General features: G+C 34.8%; 1 protein-coding gene and 1 long non-coding RNA gene across 3 annotated transcripts in view; one reads left to right on the plus strand and one right to left on the minus strand.

The window, feature by feature from the left end:
• LOC132796134 (uncharacterized) overlaps positions 1-19,270 on the plus strand; it is a 55,367-nt gene that overhangs the window by 23,653 nt on the left and 12,444 nt on the right. For both annotated transcript variants that reach the window (XR_009633506.1, XR_009633505.1), the window contains exon 2: positions 8,543-8,572. This is a non-coding gene — a long non-coding RNA (uncharacterized LOC132796134). The remainder of the gene's footprint in view (positions 1-8,542; positions 8,573-19,270) is intronic.
• LOC132796133 (probable cytochrome P450 318a1) lies at positions 4,702-13,470 on the minus strand. Its single transcript, XM_060807189.1, has 7 exons — positions 13,189-13,470; positions 11,487-11,678; positions 11,231-11,431; positions 7,077-7,146; positions 6,701-7,013; positions 5,158-5,653; positions 4,702-5,099 (listed from the first exon to the last, which is right to left on the minus strand). The coding sequence occupies exons 1-7, from the start codon at positions 13,352-13,354 to the stop codon at positions 4,927-4,929; spliced, it is 1,611 nt and encodes a 536-aa protein (XP_060663172.1). The 5' UTR covers positions 13,355-13,470; the 3' UTR covers positions 4,702-4,926.

Consider the following 19,270-nt stretch of genomic DNA (forward strand, 5'->3'; position numbering starts at 1 on the left):
AATTTAGAGCCGCGTTATTTTTTATTTGAATAATGATGATTCGTAGAAAGTTGCACTTCGTTGTTGCATAACTCTTTTTTTTACACAGATTCGATTATGATCAAGATTACATGCTAGAAACATCGCTTGTGCCAAGTTTTGGTGGCATAAATGGGAACCAAGGCTCTGCATTTTATGACTAGCTCAAATTTAGATTCACTTTTAGACTTATTTATGCATTTACCAACACTTACACTGACACTTTTGTCTTCTAGTTGTTATCTTGTTGAAATTGTTGAATAGACAACTTTAATTTGAACTTTTGCCAATTCTAAATTACAGTAGAAGTACTTTTCGATATCTATTTCAGATTTCATTCCAAAGGCCAGACTGGCTCAAATTTTTATACACTTTCCGACTTATTTATGTGTTTACTAACACTAACACAGGCTCTTTTGTCTTCTAGTTGCTGTCAGATAGCATGCCAAGGGCACAAATTTCTTTTCCCTTTATCAGCATTGAAATTATTAAATGGACAGCATTCAATTGATCTTTCGACAAGTCTCAAATTCAGTGAAAGTTATTTTCAATATCTAAATTCCATACAATCCCTAAAACCATACTGAACAATGCTGTAAAATCACCAAATAATATATACATTTGACATTTAATATTATTGCATTTCATTTGCTATTCGAGTAAGGTGACATTTCATGTTCTGCTTAATTTCAATTCAAGAACATATATCTTAGTCATTAAATATGTGAATTTATCAACACTTTTGACTACTTGTTGCTTTCTTGGTATGATTTGCTCAATAGCATTGTAGTTGCATATTTTTTCTGCGCTTCTCAACATTGAAATTATTAAATGGACAGCTTTAAATTGTTCTTTCGATAATTCTCAAAAGTATTTTTTGAATATCTAATTTCCATTTAATTCCAAAAACCAGTGTTGCACAATCATATATATATATATATATATATATTCATTTGATTTTTTATTTGTTATTGCCTGCGTTAATATTAATATTTATGTTCTGCTAAATGGTAATTTATGAATATGTATAAAAATACATATCTTTATCGATAACTATGCGTATTTACCAACACTGGCAGCTTCAAATGACACCGTAATTTATAGAACGAAGCCGCAAGTTGATCCTTAATGGGCTCGCCGCTATTTGAAGTGGTAAAGTGCAAGGAGTTTACAATCTTTTTTTCTATGTTATGTTTTTTTTTGTCTTCTTTGTGGCATCCACACTTGCCATATGCCACATGCTGCACACCGTGGCACAGACAATTGCATTTCTTTGGTAAATAATTAAGTGGCGCCTTAAAGAAGCAGTCTCGAGTTACGAGTGCAGCTTCAGTGACGTCTCGAAGCAGAAGCTGAAGCTTTTAAAGCAACGACAGGTTGCAGAAGGCACAGAAAGATAGAGAGAGAGAGAGAGACAGAGGCAGCATAAGATGCAGGCAGAACGACGAATGAATCCAGGAGCCTCGGCTTCCACATATTTTATCAGGAGCGATTTTAGCCGGCACATTAATCAAAGCAAAAATGCAGGCAAATTTCCATGCGAATATGTTTCGAGTGCCTTTTACAGTTATAAATTTTTGCACACACAAGTTGCAGTTGTGTATGAGAATGTGTGTGTGTGTGTGTGTGTGTGTGTGTGGGGCAGACACATACACACACTTGAGCTGCTCACTTGCAGTGTATGGGATACACTCGAGGCATGCCACACGGCGGCAATGGGGAAAGTGTCAAGTTAATGCCAGCAACAACAACGGCAACAGCATCAACATCAACACCGTTGCAAGGCAGACATGCCACGCCTTCTTGCCTTTGCCCTTGCCTTTCCCTCTGCCCCGTTACACAGCCATCTAATGACTGCGTTGACGTCCCCATTTGCTTCACAAAAAAATATATATATGTTATAAGCACATAGAGAAAGAGATAGCTGAAGAGTGAGCAACAAAAAAGGAGCATATAGAGTAGTGCACTTAGAGAATATTTTTTTTTGAAGCTCCTAAGATGCTTTGAAACGAATCTTTATATCATATGTTGAAGAAAATTTGCATATGTGCAATACCCACTTTTCATATATCAATATTTGCGAATTGTCCACATAGAGGACTACTGCAAATGAGCTTAAAAAGCAATTCTTACTGCTATGGATTCTGATATAAGGTATTGCAATAGTTGGTGCAAAACATTTATCACCAAAAATCGTACAATTTCGTAAATTTCTCTTCTAATTTATCTGCCCACTTACCAATGTAGTGCTGCCAACTTGCTGTTGACATTTTTAAAGGTTTTGCGTTTTTCATTATAATGTATAGACTGGTACTAACAACTTGCTAACATAGGACTGCCAACTTATTGCTTTATAGTCCTATACGCTCCGATATTAAGTATTGCAATAATAGTTGGAAAACATTTATCGACTAATATCGCAAAAGTTCTTAAATTTCTCAGTTCGATTTGTGCTGTCCACTTAGCAATGTAGCGCTGCCAACTTATTGCTGCCGTTTTTGAAGCTTTTTCGGTTTCAATTAGATTAGTTAGATTTGTGCTATCAACTTGTTAACATAAGGCTGCATTGCCATTATTATCTCAAATAATATTTATTCTTAATTTGAATGCATGAATTAAGTTCTCTCAAGGTTTAGTTCAAATTTTACTAATGGATTTACTTCTCTTGCGATTTACATAATTGCTAGTGCAGTATTTTTCGCTCAGTGTATGCCTAGTTTATAATGATGCTGATGTCGTTGTTGTTGTTGTTGATGATGCTGCTGCTCTTGGTGCTGTAACTGTCGTTTAGTTGCTAAGACGATGCCGACAGTTGGACCTGAGTCTTTAGACAAGTCAAGCGAACTGAAGTTGAGTCACGGGCGTGCACTGACAATGATATGTATGTGCCCGAGGTGAGAGTTTCACACACTCCATAGACGACACTACACTACACACACACACACACACACACACATTTGCTGTCAAGGCCACACGCACACACACACACAGTTGTTGCGCTCCTTGTCAAGTGAAGAGTGGTGACTGTGGATAGCCAGGACCAGGGGATTGGGAGAGGGAGAGGGGGGTTTCAGGTGAGGCGCTTTGCACCGGAAATATTGTTGACAGTTGTGGCATATTATCATAGAACGCTGTCCCAGGCGCGTGCTCCGTAATTGCTCAGCATTTGTCGCCTGGCATTAAAGAGCAACTCGTCGAGCAGAGTAGAAAGTGAAGCGTACTCAACCATCGCCACCCAATCCTCTTTCTTCTTCTTTTTCACAGTCGCAGTTCTTCAGACCAGTTAGTCAACCGCCTTTACGGCTCTTTGCCATGAGTGCATTGGTTATGCCAATTGTTATGATATGGCAATCATATCACATCGTAATGTGTCTTTAAGTTGTTTATAATTCACAAAGGAAACTCGATTCATTCGTATATTATATTTATGAACTCATTTTCACGATTTTATACCCTGTACCCATTGGGTAGAAGGGTATTATAACTTTGTGCCGACAGGAAATGTATGTAACAGGTAGAACGAGGCATCTGCGACCCTATAAATTATATATATTCTTCATCATGTCCGTCTGTCCGTATGAACACCTAGATCTCAGAGACTGTAAGAGACAGAGCTATAATTTTTTTTCAACAGTATTTGTTATGTTTGCACGCAGATCAAGTTTGTTTAAAATTTTTGACACGCCCACTTCCGCCCGCAAATTAAATCGAATAACAAGCGTAATTTTAAAGCTAGAGTTGCGAGTCCGTATTATATCGATATATCAAATATACCATTTGGTATATTTTTAGTTTTTCTTATATTTCTATATTTCTTTTATTCAAAATGGGTAGCGGGTACCTCACAGTCGACTGTAGCTTTCTTACTTGTTTTTATAACCATTAGGTGGTGATTTCTTAAAAGAATTTCATAATTTTTGCTGCTATTTAAAACAGCCTCTAAAGACTTTCTAGTAATTTGTAATATGCATTTTGTTTTCCTCTTTGAAAATTGAACTTGATTTTAACATTACTTTGTACTTAAATAACATTTTAATTTCAATTTGTATATTTACCATGAGAGCTTTATCACTAAATAAGCTAGCTTTATACTAAAAAGTATAGTTATACAATGTTTAACGTTTTCATTCACATTAAGAATATTTATAAACCGTTTTTTAATGTTTAACGTTTTTATTTACATTAAAATATATTACTATATTACTATATCGTTATAAAATAACGATTTTTTTAAGGATTCAAATGGAAATACATTGAATACATGAAAGCTTTGAAAGCATTGTGCGAGCTTTGGCAACAACAGCTTTGCATTGGAAGAGCGCCATCTATTGTCAAGCTTTAACATGGTTCAAGTCGAAGCTAAGCAAAAGCTTTGGCGTAAAAGCAAACAAATTTCAAATAGAAGGGATTTTTTTGGAATTACATTTTCAAATCGTAGGCAAAAATTCAATGTTGAACAATTTGAGCTTTGTGTTGTGAAGGAAATATGTTTAGTAAATCTTTTATTTTTTTTCAATAGTTGTCGGACTAATAGTAAAAGAAATAAAAATACAAGTAATGATATATTTAGATGCAACTCTTCTTCAAATCAAATGGAAAAAAAGACATTAACTGCATTCAGAATGCTTTAAATATTGTACACAAGACGTTTATTTTCTTATAGAAATATAAATAGCTAAGGAGGTAACATAAGAAAAGGTTAAAAAAAAATTTTTTGAACTAAATATACTGATTCCAAAGTAAAATACTGACTAAGAAAAAAAAAACAGTTAAATAAAGTAAATATGCTACTTTTGACTTGATCAAAGAAAAGTATTAAATCAACATATTTACATTCATATTAGTGATTAGCTAATTTTATATTATAATAATAGTAAAAAGGTTGTTGCATGATTGCAAACATACTATTTATGTCTGCTTAAGAGGCTGAATCTGAAAGAGTATATCATCGGCATTGCGAAACTTGAGCGAGATGCCTTCAACAAACTGCAGCTGCTCCAATTGCAGATCGCTGTGGAACTCAAAGTGCGTCAGCAACTTGACCAGAAACACCTTCATAATGAAGAAGCTATAGCGACGACCTATCGAAAAGAGAGTTGATTAGAATTCCAGATTATAATCTTCTCAATTGTGTGTTACCAATGCAAGTTCGCAATCCTTTTGAGAACGGTAAAAAGCTGTACGAGTGTCGACGCTGTGATCCTCCTAGGGTTGTTGTTTTCATATCCTGCTCACACTGTTCCTGCTGCTCCAGATCGAGTTGATGTTGGAGGAAACGCTGCGGCTCAAATTGTTTGGCTCGATCGCCCCAAAATGCGGCATCGCGTTGCATGTTGAATGTGTCGAGTACAATAATCGTATTCTGCGGCACAATCGCATCACGTCCGGCCAACTGAAAGTCCCGGCTAACATGTCGCAAATTCATCGGTATCGTGGCCAACAGGCGCAGTGCCTCATTCACAAAGGCATCCAAGTAGCGCAGTTGCTGCAAATGCTCGACGCTCACATAGCTGGCATCGTTGCCATGGGGCAGCACGCTGGCAATTTCAGCACGCAAACGCTCGTGGCAGTCGCCCTTGTGCGTGGCCAAACAGAGCAGAGCAATCATTATGCTGTTCGAGACCGTCTCAAAGGACTGTAATAAGAGGAAATGAAAATGGAAATTCAATCGAAGTCACATAAAACGAAAGAAAAAATACTGTATTATCATTAAAATTCAAAATAAGAAAAAAAAAACAGTATTATCATTAAAACATACCAAATTAATATTCCGAAAAATACTGAAATCGACCGATGGTTGTTTTTTGGTATATAAATAAAAGTAGTGTTATCGTAAATATATAGCAAATTAATGTAGCAACAAAAAAATATATAAACCAAAAGCTATTTTTGGTATATTCATATACCATAAATACTGAAAAAAGCTTTAGTGGCATTCAAAATATGAAAGCAGTATTATCGTTAAAATATGTATATCAAATTAATATTCCGAAAAATACTGAAATCGACCGAAGGTTGTTTTTTGGTATGAAAATAAAGGTAGTGTCATAAATATACAGCAAATTAATATAGCAACAAAAAATATATATATACGGAAAGCTATTTTTGGCATATTCATATACCATAAATACTGAAATATACCAAAGTGTATTTTTGAAGGGCAATATTAATGTATATAAATACTGAAATCTACTGAAGGTCTTATACCTAATGAATATACTAAAAAAAAAACCAAAATATACCAAAGGCTGTTTTCGGTATATATGGTTAGGTTAAAAATTACTGAAATATAGCGAAGGCTATTTTTGGTATATTAATATACTAAAACATTGACGGTTGTGAAGAATATGAATAATTTATATTATCTGAAATGTCTCCATTTGTGTCGTATAATACCCAATAAGTAATTGGCAGAATCATAAATAATCAAACAGATTATCTTCATTTCTTTTCACCGCAACTATAATATTCGAGTGAATATACCAAAAAACAAAAAAAAAATATTGAAGAATACCAAAGTTTGTTTTTAGGTTAGGGTAAAAATACTGAAATATATCGAAGGAATTCGAATGCTTTAACTAAGAATTATACAAATTTAAGACTAAGAGAATCATATAAATTTCTAAGATTAGAAAAACAATAATACTTAATGAGCAAAGCAAAATACTTTGTTGCCTCTTACCACCAAGACCATGGACTGAGCCTCATCCTCGATGTCCTGCAGGGTTAATTCGCCATTGGCGGCCAATTGAAACATCTGCTCGATGAATATGCGACGTTGCCACGAGGAGGTGCCATCTTCGGTGGGGCCATCGTCAATGGCATTGCGTAGCTGCCAATTGCGATGTTTGCGCTGCACAATCTGTGCCACAAAATCGACCAGCAACTGGTTGCATTCCTCGGCCTCGGCATAAAGTTGCGGCTCCAATAGGCGATGCAGCAAATCGATTTGCAGCCAAGGCTTCACAGTCTTAATGGCTGAGATTTCCAGCAGCCTATTAAAGAGAGAGAGAGAGAGGGAATGAGAAGGAAATGGGAGACGGAGGCGAGGTATTCACCTTTTGTAGGTGGTGGCAATGTGAGCATCATCCGCTTGCGTGAAATTTGTCGGTGTGCCCATGATGGTGACTGCAATGAAAGTTAACGATGCACAAGCAGAGTGAAAGAAACATGAATAGCAAAGAGATGCGAGAGATAACGAGTGGGAGAGAGAGAGGAAGCTTATAAAGTCTAAACATCAACTGCCGACAACATAATTCGCCTTCACTCTCTGCCCTCTCTCCTCTCAAGGCTGTGTCAAATGGCTAACAAATTTTCTATGTCATCTAATTAAATTTGCTCTAATGCCTGCGACAACACTTTTTTCCTCATTCACTCATTCCCTTCATGCTTGAGAAGATATTCGCTTAAACGATATGGCATTGAAATATATATGTTCAAGTTTTGTGTCCCGTCTCGCAACTAAAAAGCTTAAAATAATAATGCTTTAATCAAATATTTATTTTCTTTGTGCTAAAACACTTTTGAAGGAGCTGAGCGAAAATCTCCCCCGAGACGAATGTTTCTTAGCATTTATTATAATTTTTGTGCTCTACACAAAATCACAAAAATTGGGGATTGAGCAGAAAGCAGGGGATTCAAGGTGAAATCTATCTAAATATGAAATATTCTTGGATTATGTAATTTAACTCGCACTCTCACTCACACTACAGCTGGCTTAATCGATTAATCAACTCACAGATTGGCTTTAATTAGATTGGCTACTTTTAGAGCATCCGGTTAGTCGACTAGTGTCTCGTGTCAGCTTGGTACGTGCTTCAACTTGTTTTCTTTGAGGTTTTGTAATCCCTGATGGGACATCAACTTGGTAAGCACTTTCCTTTCCTCCTCGTCCTCCACTGCACTTAACTCTTGCTGCTGTTGTTGCGTGTCTTTTTCTTTTCGCACAGACACTCACAAAATTCCATCTCCCCTCTTAACTCGTCGCACACTTATTAAACTATTAAAGTTATTAGTTATCATAAGCTCAGCGCTCTGTAAAGTATTCCCAAGTATTCCCCACTCTTGACTCCTCGTTTAGACCTTCAAAAAATATGATGAACATTTTTTACGTGTGCTGCGGCGGGAAGTGCAAAGCGCAAACTTTTCACGATAATTTTCATAGTTTGATTACACTCAAGTGAAACTTCTACTTCTATGAAAGAGTGCTTGGATTAGTTTTAAGCGAAAAGTTTCTATTATCCCTATAGCTGATTTTTAATTAAATTACATGTCTATAAAAGAGTTTCTTTCTTTTGTTATTTTTAAGTATTTATAAATTTACTGCTTATCATTTGTCTAACTGCTTTTATTTCTTAACTCTTCGTTTCTTACATTTTTGAAGTGTTGTGCAGCTTGTAATAATAACTTATTTCCAGTGTTGCGTAGTGCCTAGCAATAACTTAATTTAAGTGCTGTGTAGTGTATAAAAATTAATGAAAGAATTTATGCTAATGTGAAATTTATTTTTATGCTTTATTTTTAGCTCCACGAACTTGAGATCATATGGTGTGGGGTAAGTTATAATTTCAATTTGATGTCTATGGGTATACCCGCTATCCATAGGATTGATTTCAAATTTTTGCCACGCCCACGTCCCTCTTTGAATCGGCTAAAAAGGCTTTTATTAGGCACTAAAGTGGAGTCTTCGTTACTTCAGCTGACAATTTGGTATATTTTGCATTATATGGTATATTTTAAATAAAGTACTGTATAAATATACCAAAAATAGTCTTTGGTATATTTTACTTATTTTTTGTCGTAAATTGACTTGACTTAGAATTTGGTATATTTGGCACTACAGTACGATATTTAAAATATACAATAATTTTAAATATAGTACTGTACAAATATACCGAAAATAACATATGGTATATTTCTAGTATTTTTTTTGGTATAATACTGTGACTGACAATTTGCTATATTTGGCAATGTATGGTATATTTTAAATAAAGTATTGTACAAATATACCAAAAATAGTCTTTGGTATATTTTACTTATTTTTTGTCGTATATTGACTTGACTTAGAATTTGGTATATTTGACACTACAGTACTATATTTAAAATATACAATATTTTTAAATGTAGTACTGTAAAAATATACCGAAAATAACATATGGTATATTTCTAGTATTTTTTTTGGTATAATACTGTGACTGACAATTTGCTATATTTGGCAATGTATGGTATATTTTAAATAAAGTTTTGTAAAAATATACCAAAAATTGCAAAAATTAATACCGCACTGTTTTGTTTTTTTTTTTTCACTTTTTTACTATCATAGCTGGTTGGTCACCATCACCTATTTTACTTTATATACGATTCAACTAGTGATCGAGCTCATTAGAGGAGTTGATGAATGACATTTTGTAATACATACATCAACTACTTATATGAGATCTATGGGGTGTTATTGATTGTTCCATGATTTTAATATTATCGTATAAATATTTATAATTGTGATTATATGGCCTATTTACTCTCTGCTTGTCATTTAAATGTGGGTAAAACGTAAACTGAAAAAATGTTATAAATAAGTAAATGTTATTCTTATAGCTCTGGCTCAAATTGATTTATGACATTTTGTTCTGTTTTACGATATAATATTATATATACATAAGATTGTTAATTTTTGGTATTTCGTGCGAATTCCAAAATCATTCTTGGTTCTAATTAAAGTGTTAATCAAGAGCTATAAGATTAATTTTTATTCAAAATTCAAAAAATGTTTTGGTATATGTTTTTGTCACTTGTCAGTAAGTTACCCATATATATTATTTAAAATATTTACGGTACTACAGCTTTAGTATTTGTTATTAAATTGCTACTCATTCGTAGTCCGTGGTATGTCGTGACTTTGCTGACTGTTCGAAATGTGTCGGCAACATTTGCAATTTCCTAATTAATTCGCAGCATTGTGTTGTTGGGCGATACTCGACTCGATTGGTTGCTCTACCATACTCGATTTGGCTGCCTGGCTCGGTGCAATTGTCTGTTGGCATTGTCTATTTGCGCTGCTTCCATCTAAATCAATAGCACGATTATTATCGAAGCGAAATCATAATTTACAGCTGAGCAGAGAGAAGACAAGTGAATAGACATAGATTAGGTGTAGCTCTATAGCTCTTGCTTCTTCTCTTTCACTTCTCCTCACTTCCTCCGTGACTAACTGAATGACATTTTGTCTCGCTTTTGTCTGAAATGTGTGTTGGCTGAAATGTTGTGTGTGTTGTACTGTGTGTGTATTGTTGTTGGGTTCCGCGTACGTGAGTCGCATGGAAACTGGGCAAACGTGTCGCGCCGTGAAGGGCGCCGCGAATGCGAAGAAGAAGAAGCGACATGACTTTCGTATATTGCATTAGATTGGATTCGATTTGAGTATTTTTGTATATTCGGGCTATTGATGTTTTCTGTATTTTTATACCCGCTACCCATAGGGTAGAAGGGTATTATAACTTTGTGCCGTCAGGAAATGTATGTAACAGGTAGAAGGAGGCATCTCTGACCCTATAAAGTATATATATTCTTGATCAGCGTTAACAGCCGAGATGATCTAGCCATTTCCATCTGCCCGTCTGTCCGTCCGTCCGTATGAAACACTGGATCTCAGAGACTATAAGAGATAGAGCTATAATTTTTTTTTCGACAGCATTTGTTATGTTTGCACGCAGAGCAAGTTTGTTTCAAATTTTTGCCACGCCCACTTCCGCCCCCGCAAATCAAAAAAAATCGAATAACAAGCGTAATTTTAAAGCTAGATTTGCGAAAAATGGTATATACAATAATTACTATAGTATTTATGATTCCTGAAAATTTGGTTACGATCAGATAAAAATTGTCGAAGTTATTAAAGAAATACTTTTGTATGGGCAAAAACGCCTACTTACTTAGGGGTCTTAGTTGCTTTGGCTGACAATCTGGTATATTGTGCCGTCTATGGTATATTTTGAATGCGGTACTATATCGATATACCAAATATACCATTTGGTATATTTTTAGTATTTTTGCAGTATATTCGGCATATTTTGAGAAAAATACCGCAAAATATATTTCTTTTATTCAAAATGGGTAGCGGGTATCTCACAGTCGAGTACACTCGACTGAAGCTTTCTTACTTGCTATCTATTCGGGCTATTGATGTTTTCTGTATTTTTTTTTTTGGGTGTCTACTCACGGCAGGATACCTCGAGGACGGCGCGACTGAGCATATCCTCGGCATCCTTGAACTTGACGGCATCGCCATGCAGCTTCGATTGTGTGGCAAATTGCTCGACAAGCTGATTGCCCACCGAGTTGAATACTTCAAAGAAACTGATCACAATATTGTGATTGAATGCGGGATTCAACTGTTTGCGTCGCAGCTTCCACTTCTGACCTACAAATCAATGATGAACTAGTTAATACTCTATAAACTGTTTAACAACTCTTACCACGCGCATGCAACAATCCTTTGCGGGCAAAGAAACCCTCCTGCATAAAAGTCTTGTCGAGACATTCGGCTGCATTCAATACGCACTCCATTCCAGCGGGATCATCGATGTAGAGCAGAGCTCGGGTTCCAATTAAAATGGCCAAGGGACGCGTGAAGAGAACTCGCAAACGTGTCACTTTATCCAGAATGCCTAAAATCGATTAAAAGTTAAAATTACGATTTCATTAATATGTGATTTAAGGTGTCGCTTTTGAAGGGTATTTGCTGTACTTATTCTTCATATTTCGACCTTCATCAGATATTCTTTTCTTTTGTTTTTTATTTCGATTGTATTTTTCCATTATTTCAAAACTTTATTATATGTATGAAATGTAAGCTTGAAGTGTCGTTTAATTAGAAATTTGTTATATTTATTTATAACTTTTCAATTTTTTGATTTCAATTGATTTCATTCATAATTTATTATTTTCTATTGACTAATTTTTTATTTATTTTCTAGGCAGATTTGCTATTGTGTTTCATTTCGCTGTAGTTTCCGATTATTTCAAAATTGAATAAGTAAATAAGTTTGAGATGTCGCTATTTATAATTCTTATTTCGACTCTTCGTCAAAAATTCTTTTCTTTTGTGTTTTATTTTCCAGTATTTTGATTGTATTTTTCCATTATTTCAAAACATTTTATATAAAGAAAGAGTAGAAAGCAGAAATGTAAAATAAAGTGTCGTTTAATTAGAAAATTGTTATATTTATTTATAACTTTTTGACTTTTTTATTGGTGTGTTTCATGGTGTTTTTTTTCCTCAAAATTATGAATTAATTTCATTCATCATTTATTCTTTTCATTTGAAAAGATGATTAATTTCTTATTGTGTTTCTTTTCGTTGTAGTTTTCCCATTATTTCAAAATTTAATGTAGTATTATACATATAAAGGAAAGACTTAGAAGTGCAGATTTAATAAGTAAATAAGTTTGAGGTCTCGCTCAACTACAGATTTGTTATATTTATTTTTCATATTTCGACTTTTCATCAGATATTCTTTTCTTTTGTGTTTTATTTTCCAGTTTTGCGAATTTGCTGTTGTATTTATTTGTATTGTATTTTTCCATTATTTTAGAGTTTAATAAGCATGTAGTTTGAGATGTCGCTTATCTAGAAATTTGTTGTATTTATTTATAACTTTTCGACTTTTTTATTATTGCATTTCATGGAGTTCCCAAAATAATGAATTGATTTCATTTATTATTTATTCTTTTCTTTGGAAAAGCTCACTATTTGTAATTTATTATTAAAACAGATTTGCTATTGTGTTTATTTTCGCTATTTAGATATCTTGTTTATTTGAATTTTTATATTTGTCTATGTTATTTCCGCATTATTATTTAGTATTGCTTTTAATAATTTGTTACTTGTCTTTTATTCCTTTTTCAACTTTCTAGAACTTGCTTCTTTTGATGTTTTCTTTATAATTTTTCAATTAATTTGAAGGAAAATGAAATGGCAGTTATAAAAAGTGAATAGTTTGAAGCGTCGCTAATGCATTTCGTTTTCTTTTTCTTGCAGTTTCTTATTCACTTTCACTTTTGTTGCACTTTGTAATTTGTTGTTCATATTTTAGTTGGTTGTATTTTTTAATTTAGGTATTTTGTTTTCATCAATGGCACTTAAATAAATTGCGGGAATAAAGAGATGAACTCAACTGTTTGGATGCAGATTGATGCAGAGCAGAAACCAGAGCAGCGGCTGCTGTGCCACGCCCCTCCACCCATTTAGCTGCCAAATGAGGCGCCAACACTTTCGCTGCTGCCAGCCAAGCAGCAGCGTCAGCAACGTGCCACACACCCACAATGCCACGTACAAGTGCATCACGCTTCCACACTTTACTCTTTGTTGTTGTTCTCACTACTTAATGCGATAGTTTATAGGCAACTCAGCTTTGTCTGTCTGTCTGTCTGTTGGATTTTTAAAGTGCTTCCGTCGCTTTTGAGGCAGCTCCGTTCAGTTGGCCAACAGAAACGCAACTGAATTGCCTCAAGCTTCAATCGACAATCGAAAAAAAACAACAAACAGTTAATAAAGAAATTAAATTCGTTTATTAATTACCGCGCACAAATTTGATTTTTTTTTTTTTGTTTTTTTGGGCAACGCTACGTGGTTGGTCATCGTGGCGTCAATTGAAACGTCGTTCAAACTAGACAAATTATTGCATATTGTAATTATAATTACTACAATGGTACTTTTATGTAGGCAGAGCTCCACTCGAGTGTGCCTGACTACGAGATACCCTGCCTTTAAGTTTTGAGAATTTTTAGTTTATTTTTATGCACTTCTATTAAGTATTTAGATTAGGTTTGGCCAGTTCCACAGCCAAAAATAAAAAACAAATAGAATAGCAGGCGATTTTCGGTATAAAATAATAACTGCAGTATTTATCATGAAAGAAAGTATAGAAGTTATATAAGAAATACTTTTGTATGGCAATGAAACGCTTTTGTTTACCTTTTGATATATTTTGTACTCTCTGGTATATTTTGAATGAAGAACTATATCGATATACCATATATATATAGCATGTGGTATATTTTATGTATATTTTTAGAATATGGTTTTATGGAAAACAGTATACTAGAGATCTCTGGTATATTTCGACAATCTGTATTTTTAGTATTTTTTCGGTATATTTTTAGATTACGGTTTCATGGAAAATAGCATATTTTGTACTCTCTAATATATATTGAGAATGTAGAACTATCTCGGTATACCAAATATATAGCCTTTGGTATATTGTGTTGATATACTCGTTTAGTATATTTCGAAAACACACTTTTGTGGAAAATTTTGTACTCTCTGGAATATTTTATAAGTGTCGATAAACCAATAGTCATCGGTTTATTTTAGTATATTTCGGTATATTTTTGGAATATTGTTTTATAGAAAGTGGTATGTATATTTTGTATTCTCTGATATATTTTGCATATAACCTTCAGTATATTTTAGTGTTTTTCGATATGTTTATTTGGTATGTTTTATTTTCGGTATATTAATTTGGTATATTTTTAGAATATGGCTTTGTGGAAAATGGATAGCAAGTATCTCACAATCAAGCACACTCGACTGTAGATTTCTTATTCGATTTATTTTATTTATAAGTTTTGGCAAATCAAGTGCAGGATTTCTAAGTTTAAAATGAAGTCGATCTGTGAGCGTCACATCTAAATAATGAATATGAAATATCTCTGGCGCAAATAGTTTGTGAGATAAATGCATTCACACAGACGGACAGACAGACAGCCGGGAAAGACTGTTCAATGCACACAGAAATAGGTCAGCAATTAGTCAAGAGAACAGCAGATACACAGCTTAAAAAGTATTTTATGAACGTTGCAAACACTTGCTCCAAATGGAAATACCCAACTGAGAGTGTACAAAGACGTGGTATAAAAATGTAATTGTTACATCAAGTGCAGCCCTCAAGGTTTTTCGCAGCCGAAGAATGCAGATTTTAAATGAACTTTTATTTTATTTCGCTGGAGGGATATTAAACTGATTAAAAATGAATGAAGAATACAGCTTTCGAAATTGATGCTTGATAGATATATCAATGAAATGATTTTTGTCAACAGCGATTAACTAGAATTGAAGTTAGTTAGTAAAGACGATATTATTGAGGAAAACATTTGTGAGTTGAAGTTCAAATTCTTTAATTTTCATTTTCATTTGTTTATTTCGGCATTCTCACGTTTTCTCTCGAATCTCTTTTAAATTTCTGCTCTCTTGTTCAGTATTTGTGACAACAATTTTATATAAATTTCAGACCTCGTGCACTTTCCCTGCATGAATAATTTGAAAGCATCTTTTATAATTACAACCATAATTCTGGCACTAATTTAGCCTCTAATTACCGCTCATCGAAATTAGGGTGACCAGCATTTGCCACACAGGTGTTGCTTCAAAGTTTTTGTGCTGCACAGGTGAAAGTCAAATTTAATGAGCAGTGCTCTTTTATGGCACGTAAAGTGAACGGAGTCGGAGGAGGAGTCGGAAAAGAGGATTTTCCTGTGTAATGGGTAATGCCTGGGCAAAAAGTACGAACAGTAAAAATTGCACGTGGCATTTATAGGAATTTATGAAAATTCCTTTTCGCAAAAGCAAAAGAAAGCGAATGAAAGAAATGTGAACCGCAACCGACGAGGCAGCGGAATGTCAAAGTCACTTTCATTATGAAAAACAAAAGGCACGGAAACCACAATAGGAACGACAACGACGGCCATTAACGCCATTGATGAGATGATGTTGTTGTGCAGGGGGTGGTCGGGGGGAAACCGCACACAAAGAAAGAGAGAGATAGAGAGTGAGAGAGGAATAGCGGAGCATGTGCATGAGGTGGGAACATAAAGAATTTCTTGATTAAGTTATGGGAATGTTGGGTACGCAAACGTCATGAGTGTTAGCTCTTGAACAATCCCAATCTCTGTGTGTGTGTGTGTGTGTATGTGTCGCTCTTCCCCTTCTCTCCCTCTCCCTCTCTCTCTGGCTGTCCAATTGCGACTCTGGTAGCATCAAGTCAATAAAGCATACTGATTAATGTCAAATTGTTGTTGTGTTTCGCCTTTTTGCATAAATTATGCATAAATCGCAAGCATTTGCCCATCCGTCGTTCGTCGTTCGTCCTTCGTCCTTTTCGCATTGCTCTGCTCCTTTTAAAGCCTCCATCACCGAATGCCAATGCGTCGCAATGTGTCCTTGTCCCGTGTCCCCTGTCCCTTATTCCTTATTCCTTGTTTCATGTTTCTTGTCGCGCCACGAACATTCCAGCAACAACAACAACAGCAACGTTTTTGCTTCGGTTCATTCTTTATGGGCACCAGCACAGCATTTAAGCTGTTTTAAGTCGCTTAACACACACTGCAAATAAAGCCATCAATTCGATTCGCACACAACAACTCTCGAATACCCTGTAAAGTGTGTGGAAAAGATTCTCATTACTGTCTGCTTACCTTGTCATGACATTCTCTAAACAATCCCTAACTTTTCAATCCGTTTTAAATTTAACTAATATAACCTCTTCTAATTAAACATAAATACAAATGAGATCAAGAATAAAATATTCTTAGCCCGCTTTATTCAACCTAACCTCAAAAAAAGGACAACCTAACCTCAATAAATGTTACTAGTTATCCGAAATAGTTGCAATTTTATTTTCTTTAGCATTTTCCACTACTTTTAGCTCCCTTTTTGCTCAACCTAACCTCAAAAAAGTACAACCTAACCTCAATAATTGTCATAGTTTTGTTTTCTTTGGCATTTTCAACTATTTTCCGTTAACTTACTTTGTCATGACATAAAATAACCTCTTCTAACTAAACATAAATACAAATGAGATCAAGAATAAAATATTCTTAGCCCGCTTTACTCAACCTAACCTCAAAAAAAGGACAACCTAACCTCAATAAATGTTACTAGTTATCTGAAATAGTTGCAATTTTATTTTCTTTAGCATTTTCCACTACTTTTAGCTCCCTTTTTACTCAACCTAACCTCAAAAAAGTATAACCTAACCTCAATAATTGTCAGAGTTTTGATTTCTTTGACAGTTTCAACTATTTTCCGTTAGCTTACTTTGTCATGACATAAAATAACCTCTTCTAACTAAACTTTAATAGGAATGAAATCAACAATGAAATATTCTTAGCCCGCTTTACTCAACCTAACCTCAAAAAAAGAACAACTTAATCTCAATAAATGTTACTAGTTATCCGAAATAGTTGCAGTTTTATATTCTTTAGCATTTTCCACTACTTTTAGCTCCCTTTTTGCTCAACCTAACCTCAATAATTGTCATAGTTTTGTTTTCTTTGACATTTTCAACTATTTTCCGTTAACTTACTTTCTCATGACATAAAATAACCTCTTCTAACGAAACTTAAATACGAATGAGATCAACAATAAAATGTTCTTAGCTCGCTTTACTCAACCTAACCTCAAAAAAAGGACAACTTAACCTCAATAAATGTTACTAGTTATCCTAAATAGTTGCAGTTTAATTTTCTTTAGCATTTTCCACTACTCTTCTTAAGCACTTTAGTTTCATTCTAATGCTCATCAAAAGATATCAATCAATATTTCAATATTTATAAATTGTATTATACAATTTTTTGTTTGACATTTTATTACATATTAACGTATTCTTGTCGTTAAGTGAAGCTGATGTAGCCCAATTTAAATGCAGACTGAATGTGTCAGCCGCATGTTGTTGACTTCTTTTGTCTTTTGTCTCAAATACCCTGTACAAATTAATTATCTTAAATGAATGAATGCAAATTTATACAATTTAAATTGTTTTCTTTTTTCGCTGTATTTTCGTAGGCGGAAGTTTTCTTTATACGACAAAATAAAACAGTTTAATGAGGTGTGTATTCTCAACTTTAACTTTGCTGTGTGAAAATTGAAATCTTTGTTGAATAGAAATTAAGAATTTCAGCATTTAATTATTAAATCGGTTAAGAAATGTTGAGCTTAACTTACAGGGTATGTGCTAGTCATGTTCAGTAGGCGTTCGCATTGCTGGCTTGTTGTTCTTAAACTTTGTGTTTCTTTTTTTTTTTTGTGTGTTTTGTTTTCCGCTGTTTTTCTGCTTGATGCCGAAAATGCGGAAAAGCCGTCATAAAAAATGAAAATACGAGACAGCCGAAACAACAACAACAACAACAACGACAACAAAAACAACAGCAACAATCAGGCACACAAAAATTGTGAATCTGTGTATAAATTTAATTTCCCCACACGAGAATTTCACATAATCACATTTTTTTTTTAAATGCAAGCGATTTAAAGTGCCACACACACACACACACGCTTTCCCCTCTCACACTCACACCTCAACAACAAAAATTTGAGGGATACAAGAAAAAAAGGGAGGAGGAAAGCGAGACAAAAAATGAGCATGGGGTTTTCATATGATGGGTTTGTCTCTTGCGTTGACATATGAAATATTAACGGGTCCAACGCACATCACACAAAAGTCAAGTGCAATGCGAAGCGGGGCACAGATAGAGGGAGGGGGAAAGGGGGAAGAGGGCAGGTCGCGCAATTTGCCATCAAGCGTAAAAACAAATTTACTTTAACGAGAGGACATAGACATAGAAAGAGCGAAAAGGTAGCAAAAAGAGAGATAGAGAGCGTTGCCAGACCTGACTGCAAAATGCTGCCAGACTGCCAGACTAGACTGTCAGCCTAACTGACTGAGTGACTGACTGACTGATTGACTGACTTGCCAGCTTGTGTGCTTGTTTGCTGTCAGCGTGTCAGACTGTTTGTATATAAATTAGAGTACATCAAAAGTTTGCAACATTAAATTTTTCTTCTTTATTCACACACACACACACCTCTCGCTCGCTCTCTCTCTCTTTCTCGCTTTTGCATACACGTGCGATTGATGTGCACAGATAAATGTTTTAGCAAAATGAAGATGAAGCCGACGATGAGACTGTAATGATGACGCCTCTCCCCTCACTCCCACCCCCTTTCGCTGCGTACGTTTCACACGCATCACACACACATGGCAACAGGCCTTAAACTGTGTTAGTGGTATTAGAAGTGAGAGAGAGAGAGCGAGAGAGTGAGAGAAATGGGGAAGCAGCAGAAGGAAGTTAGCAGCGGCTGATTAAATGTGCTTTGCATGCGTGTGCGTGGGCGCAAATGCAATGACAAGCAGCCAAAAGGCGATTACATGCGACGCACACACACACGCACACTACTATGACTACACCTAGACACACACAC

Source organism: Drosophila nasuta, chromosome X (assembly GCF_023558535.2).
Source record: "Drosophila nasuta strain 15112-1781.00 chromosome X, ASM2355853v1, whole genome shotgun sequence".
Taxonomy (NCBI): domain Eukaryota; kingdom Metazoa; phylum Arthropoda; class Insecta; order Diptera; family Drosophilidae; genus Drosophila; species Drosophila nasuta.